Raw genomic sequence first — 7,500 nt, forward strand, 5'->3', positions numbered from 1 at the left:
CTCCTCGTTCCCAAGCGGTTCTACGGACAGACGTTCTCCTCGTTCCCAAGCGGTTCTACGGACAGACGTTCTCCTCGTTCCCAAGCGGTTCTACGGACAGACGTTCTCCTCGTTCCCAAACGGTTCTACGGACAGACGTTCTCCTCGTTCCCAAACGGTTCTACGGACAGACGTTCTCCTCGTTCCCAAAGAGCACGGCTCAGAAAGGACAGACGTTCTCCTCGTTCCCAAAGAGCACGGCTCAGAAAGGACAGACGTTCTCCTCGTTCCCAAACGGTTCTACGGACAGACGTTCTCCTCGTTCCCAAACGGTTCTACGGACAGACGTTCTCCTCGTTCCCAAACGGTTCTACGGACAGACGTTCTCCTCGTTCCCAAGCGGTTCTACGGACAGACGTTCTCCTCGTTCCCAAACGGTTCTACGGACAGACGTTCTCCTCGTTCCCAAACGGTTCTACGGACAGACGTTCTCCTCGTTCCCAAGCGGTTCTACGGACAGACGTTCTCCTCGTTCCCAAGCGGTTCTACGGACAGACGTTCTCCTCGTTCCCAAACGGTTCTACGGACAGACGTTCTCCTCGTTCCCAAGCGGTTCTACGGACAGACGTTCTCCTCGTTCCCAAGCGGTTCTACGGACAGACGTTCTCCTCGTTCCCAAAGACGTTCTCCTCGTTCCCAAACGGTTCTACGGACAGACGTTCTCCTCGTTCCCAAACGGTTCTACGGACAGACGTTCTCCTCGTTCCCAAGCGGTTCTACGGACAGACGTTCTCCTCGTTCCCAAAGACGTTCTCCTCGTTCCCAAAGCGCACGGCTCAGAAATGCAATCTGTTGACTCGCCGCACCATTTATAACGATCATTTACAGGCGGCGGCGGCGGCAGCGGTGTTTTGATGTGCCGTTCTGTCGTTGAGCCGTTATTAAAATGCTAATAACGACACAGGGAAGTTATCACACTGATGGCTTTACAACACACACACACACACACACACACACACACACACACACACACACACACCTCACATGAATCATCTCGTTGGAATGAAAACTGGTCTTTCTCATCTCGCAGTCGTGTTTGTTCAGTGTGTTTACTGTGTGTGTGTGTGTGTGTGTGTGTGTGTGTGTGTGTGTGTGTGTGTGTGTGTGTGTGTGTGTGTGTGTGTGTGTGTGTGTGTGTGTGTGTGTGTGTGTGTGTGTGTGTGTGTGTGTGTGTGTGTGTGTGTGTGTGTGTGTGTGTGTGTGTGTGTGGAGGGTAAGCATGGGGCTTTCTGTGTCAAAGGTTATGTGTATAGTTTGGCATCTCTTTAGATCGATTGTTTTTAAGCATTTATGTAAGCATTTATTTCATATTTACATGTCTTCTGTGGTCTCTAACATTACACCTAGCTACATGTGTAAGCATTTATTTCATATTTACATGTCTTCTGTGGACTCTAACATTACACCTAGCTACATGTTTAAGCATTTATTTCATATTTACATATCTTCTGTGGACTCTAACATTACACCTAGCTACATGTTTAAGCATTTATTTCATATTTACATATCTTCTGTGGTCTCTAACATTACACCTAGCTACATGTTTAAGCATTTATTTCATATTTACATATCTTCTGTGGTCTCTAACATTACACTACATGTTTAAGCATTTATTTCATATTTACATGTCGATTTCAGCTCTGACACTTATTTCAGACATGCTCTAGTATGTGAAGAGTCTGCCTGTGCTATTAACTCATTTTGAAAAAAATAAAAGTTTTTCTCCTCTGGTGAAAAGCTGGATTTTGCGTGATGGCAGTCTCTCAGTCGTGTGTGTGTGTGTGTGTGTGTGTGTGTGTGTGTGTGTGTGTGTGTGTGTGTGTGTGTGTGTGTGTGTGTGTGTGTGTGTGTGTGTGTGTGTGTGTGTGTGTGTGTGTGTGTGTGTGTGTGTGTGTGTGTGTGTGTGTGTGTGTGTGTGTGTGTGTGTGTGTGTGTGTGTGTGTGTGTGTGTGTGTGTGTGTGTGTGTGTGTCACTTTTCTGATGGTGTTTGTTTTGTCTTTACAGCAGTCACCTGACACCATCCCTGGACCCAGCACTGGACCTCCACTACACAAGGTAGGCACACACACGTACTCAGTCACACGCTGATGATGTCATCATGCAACACGCGCACACCGCTGTCACACGCCGATGAGGTCATCTTCCTACCTTGTGGCATAATGTGAAAGTGTGTTTGTTTAGCCCAAATACAGGTGACATCACCACCTTGTTGTACCAACAGTCACAAAGGCCATCCCAACCGGCGGGGCGGTGGTCCCGAGACATTGCCAAAGCATTTCCGGGGGTCCCCGGCCAAAAACGTTGAGAACCCCTGTGTTATAGGATGCATGAAACAAAATAAGTCAAAATGTATTGATACAGTTACTGTGCAGAAGACAAAATAAAAAAAGAAAAGTAACTCGATCAAAGGCAGCGGCGAACAGAAATGTCTTGTTTTTAATATAAATAAGAGTGGCAGCAGACCTGTTTGTTCCAGATATGTGGTGAATAAAAGTGTTAAACGCGGCGTTTGGCTTCCCCAGGTTTATTTTGGGTTTTAGTGACAGAAAGCACATCCTTCCCAGATGACCTCAGAGAGATCTAGAGATCATTAAGGTCTTTTGGCCTCTAAACCATTTCAAACTTTATAAACCAAACTGTCAAATCAATTCTTTGACACACCAGGGAGGGCGCCATGATGCAGTGCGAGGATTTCAGAACTGGATTGATTTATACTAGACTTTGTTGGTATTACTAAGGAGTCGAGCAATAGTAGCACAATTTGCAGTTGTGCTGCCATTGACTATGAAGTACACTAAATGTTAACTACATTTGGTGTGTGTGTGTGTGTGTGTGTGTGTGTGTGTGTGTGTGTGTGTGTGTGTGTGTGTGTGTGTGTGTGTGTGTGTGTGTGTGTGTGTGTGTGTGTGTGTGTGTGTGTGTGTGTGTGTGTGTGTGTGTGTGTGTGTGTGTGTGTGTGTGTGTGTGTGTGTGTGTGTGTGTGCGCGCGTGCGCGTGTCAGTCTTGTTCCCAGAGTTTTCCATGCGCGGCGCGGGCAGTGAGAAATGCTTTCTTATCTAATGGACCCTACCCAGCTAAGGACAAGATTCACCTCGCCAGAATCATACGGTAAGTGTGTGTGTGTGTGTATAATACACTCATAAGTAACATGTTTTGTGTATACACTGTGTATACGTGACTATTTCAGAATGGGTGTATTTTACCTTTAGGTGTGCGTTGACGTGTGTGTGTGTGTGTGTGTGTGTGCGTGCAGTCCAAATGAGGAGCGATTTAAAAGATGTCAATCTTTCCGTATGAGAACCTCTCTCTCTCTCTCTCTCTCTCTGTCTGTACGAGACAGAAGTACACAGAGAGAAGCCTGGAGGTAGCATTAGGTGAACCTGTCCTGAAATCAAGCTATCATTCATGAGGGGGTGTCCTGGCCTACATTATACCCATGAGGGGGTGCCCTGGCCTACATTATACCCATGAGAGGGTGCCCTGGCCTACATTATAATTAATTATACCCAACAGCGTTAGACTTTTTTGGTATATTATGTGGGTAATTTTACAATCCAATTCCGATGGGGAATCCATCCTCTTCTCGTACAAAGCACCATAAGTCTTCCCGCATTTTGAATGAAATCTCTTGATTGCTCAACCGTATGCAAGCTGCATGACTAACGACTAATGAGAAACACTCGTGTTCCTCTTCTTCCTGCACTGACTGTCATTGAGCATAGGTGAGATGAAATATAAACTGACTGACTGTCATTGAGCATAGGTGAGATGAAATATAAACTGACTGACTGTCATTGAGCATAGGTGAGATGAAATATAAACTGACTGACTGTCATTGAGCATAGGTGAGATTAAATATAAACTGACTGACTGTCATTGAGCATAGGTGAGATGAAATATAAACTGACTGACTGTCATTGAGCATAGGTGAGATTAAATATAAACTGACTGACTGTCATTGAGCATAGGTGAGATTAAATATAAACTGACTGACTGTCATTGAGCATAGGTGAGATGAAATATAAACTGACTGACTGTCATTGAGCATAGGTGAGATTAAATATAAACTGACTGACTGTCATTGAGCATAGGTGAGATGAAATATAAACTGACTGTCATTGGGCATAGGTGAGATGAAATATAAACTGACTGACTGCCATTGAGCATAGGTGAGATTAAATATAAACTGACTGACTGTCATTGATCGATTTGCCTGTCTACTTCCTGATTGGTTAGTCATTTCGACCGTTTTTTTCCCCTTTTTTGAGTGGTGTAAAGTGTAAACCACTCCTACAACTGGCTTTGTTAGTCTGTCTGCCTGTCTGTGCAAAAAAAATGAGCATGGTTGATGCTGATTGGTTGATGCTGATTTCATTACGTCAGACATTACGTCAGACCACAGCTGATCAGGCTATATAATACCTTACACCACTCAGTTTACACGGGTGTTTTTTTTTTTTTTCAAACGTTGAATTGTGTAGACTTGTAAATTAACTTAATTAAGTAATGTTTAACAATAATATAACTCTTGAGAGTGTAACATAAAACCAAATGCCGCCCAGGAGGGTCCATTTGGTTTCATGTTACACTCTCAACTGGATTAGAGATTGATCATTCACCGTTGATTTACAGCAGTGCACGGTTCCCAAACTTTTTCGTGTCAAGGACCCCCAAATCAACATTTATTAGGCCACGGACCCCCCATTGGAAAACATATGCCAGTGACCCCTGGGATAAGGGAGGATTTTTACGTCTCTAGCAGTGATTCCGAAACATATTCATTTCATGGACCCCCCAGTTTCACATGCATATATTATATATATAATTATATATTATATTGTAAAACCGCTGTTAATTTAACTCTGAGAGTGTACACTCTCTGAGTTACAGACCCATAAGGGTCCATTTGGTTCCTAACTATCTCTAATTGACCTCAAGTACCCCTAGGGGTCCACGGACCCCACTTTGGGAACCGTTGACTTAACCTCTACCAAAGTGCCCTTTTAAAGTGTCCCACGTCAGTTCCATTGATCCAAAGACGGAAAAACAATCGATTGATTTGATCGGTCATCGTTAAAATAAACGTGCAGCCCATCCATCTGACCACCTCGAGTGTCGAGCGAACGTGCTTCGAGCGAGACGTTTTCCTTGAGCAGATAACACCCCACGATGTGATGTGAACATCATAGGGGCTGACCCCCAAAAAATGTGAATATTCAAAGCTTTGTTCGATGGCATGAAATTCGAACATGGGGGAAAAAAACAACAATCGAACAATCGAGTTTTTCATTTAAATTAACTTTTTGAATTTAATAATTTTTTAAAATCAAAATAGCTGATCTACAAGCCCACAACGCATCGCTGCATGACATGTTGAGAGCTTGTCGCTCTGCTGCCCTTCAAAGCCTCGTGGTCGAGCTCCGTGATTCATGAGCTCAGGCAGAGGGCGGGCGATTAAAACATGACTCAGTGACACTGACTCATTATTTAATCGCTTACACCCCACCCCCCCCCCCCCCCCCCCTCCCCCTTCCCGCCCCCCGTCGTCGAAGCTTCGAATTCGGCCCGTTTTTGGGGCTAGAAGGTTCCACTTAAAAAAATCACACTTGTGTGAAGTGAGGGGCGCTCTTATCATCATACATCATCACGACTTCAATAGACACTTTGGCTATTTGTTCAGACACTATGACTGAACCAATTCTCCATTTATTGTCATTGGGAATTTATTGTTCCGTGCTATGAGTCTTGGAATGCTGGACCGTGAAGCCAACCCTGCAGAAGGCTGTAGACGGGTGCTACACCAGAATGTTACGTGTAGTGCCCAGAAGGCTGTAGACGGTGATACACCAGAATGTTACGTGTAGTGCCCAGAAGGCTGTAGACGGTGATACACCAGAATGTTACGTGTAGTGCCCAGAAGGCTGTAGACGGTGCTACACCAGAATGTTACGTGTAGTGCCCAGAAGGCTGTAGACGGTGATACACCAGAATGTTACGTGTAGTGCCCAGAAGGCTGTAGACGGTGATACACCAGAATGTTACGTGTAGTGCCCAGAAGGCTGTAGACGGTGATACACCAGAATGTTACGTGTAGTGCCCAGAAGGCTGTAGACGGTGATACACCAGAATGTTACGTGTAGTGCCCAGAAGGCTGTAGACGGTGATACACCAGAATGTTACGTGTAGTGCCCAGAAGGCTGTAGACGGTGATACACCAGAATGTTACGTGTAGTGCCCAGAAGGCTGTAGACGGTGATACACCAGAATGTTACGTGTAGTGCCCAGAAGGCTGTAGACGGTGATACACCAGAATGTTACGTGTAGTGCCCAGAAGGCTGTAGACGGTGATACACCAGAATGTTACGTGTAGTGCCCAGAAGGCTGTAGACGGTGATACACCAGAATGTTACGTGTAGTGCCCAGAAGGCTGTAGACGGGTGATACACCAGAATGTTACGTGTAGTGCCCAGAAGGCTGTAGACGGTGATACACCAGAATGTTACGTGTAGTGCCCAGAAGGCTGTAGACGGTGATACACCAGAATGTTACGTGTAGTGCCCAGAAGGCTCTAGACGGTGCTACACCAGAATGTTACGTGTAGTGCCCAGAAGGCTGTAGACGGGTGCTACACCAGAATGTTACGTGTAGTGCCCAGAAGGCTGTAGACGGTGATACACCAGAATGTTACGTGTAGTGCCCAGAAGGCTCTAGACGGTGCTACACCAGAATGTTACGTGTAGTGCCCAGAAGGCTGTAGACGGTGCTACACCAGAATGTTACGTGTAGTGCCCAGAAGGCTGTAGACGGGTGCTACACCAGAATGTTACGTGTAGTGCCCAGAAGGCTCTAGACGGTGCTACACCAGAATGTTACGTGTAGTGCCCAGAAGGCTGTAGACGGTGCTACACCAGAATGTTACGTGTAGTGCCCAGAAGGCTGTAGACGGTGCTACACCAGAATGTTACGTGTAGTGCCCAGAAGGCTGTAGACGGGTGATACACCAGAATGTTACGTGTAGTGCCCAGAAGGCTGTAGACGGTGATACACCAGAATGTTACGTGTAGTGCTCAGAAGGCTGTAGACGGTGATACACCAGAATGTTACGTGTAGTGCCCAGAAGGCTGTAGACGGTGATACACCAGAATGTTACGTGTAGTGCCCAGAAGGCTGTAGACGGTGATACACCAGAATGTTACGTGTAGTGCCCAGAAGGCTGTAGACGGGTGATACACCAGAATGTTACGTGTAGTGCTCAGAAGGCTGTAGACGGTGCTACACCAGAATGTTACGTGTAGTGCTCAACATCATGCAAGAGTACACATGTTACCAACGAGAATCTGTATGCCGGAATATTCAGGGTGAGCGACAAAATAGCAGCCAGGAGAATGAGACTTTGCAGGACACTGCCAAAGACACGTAAGACCTCCCAGCCAGCAGACTGGTGCTGTGGGAACCAACAC

At 45.8% G+C, this 7,500-nt stretch overlaps 1 protein-coding gene across 1 annotated transcript in view; it reads left to right on the forward strand.

Moving 5' to 3' along the window:
- The window catches only part of rapgef5a (Rap guanine nucleotide exchange factor (GEF) 5a), an 80,104-nt gene that overhangs the window by 27,042 nt on the left and 45,562 nt on the right, over positions 1-7,500 (forward strand). Inside the window, 2 exon segments of the mRNA XM_079522947.1 lie at positions 2,045-2,095; positions 3,042-3,148. Coding sequence (XP_079379073.1) covers positions 2,045-2,095; positions 3,042-3,148 — 158 coding nt within the window.

Source organism: Electrona antarctica (genome assembly GCF_951216825.1).
Source record: "Electrona antarctica genome assembly, chromosome: 15".
Classification (NCBI taxonomy): domain Eukaryota; kingdom Metazoa; phylum Chordata; class Actinopteri; order Myctophiformes; family Myctophidae; genus Electrona; species Electrona antarctica.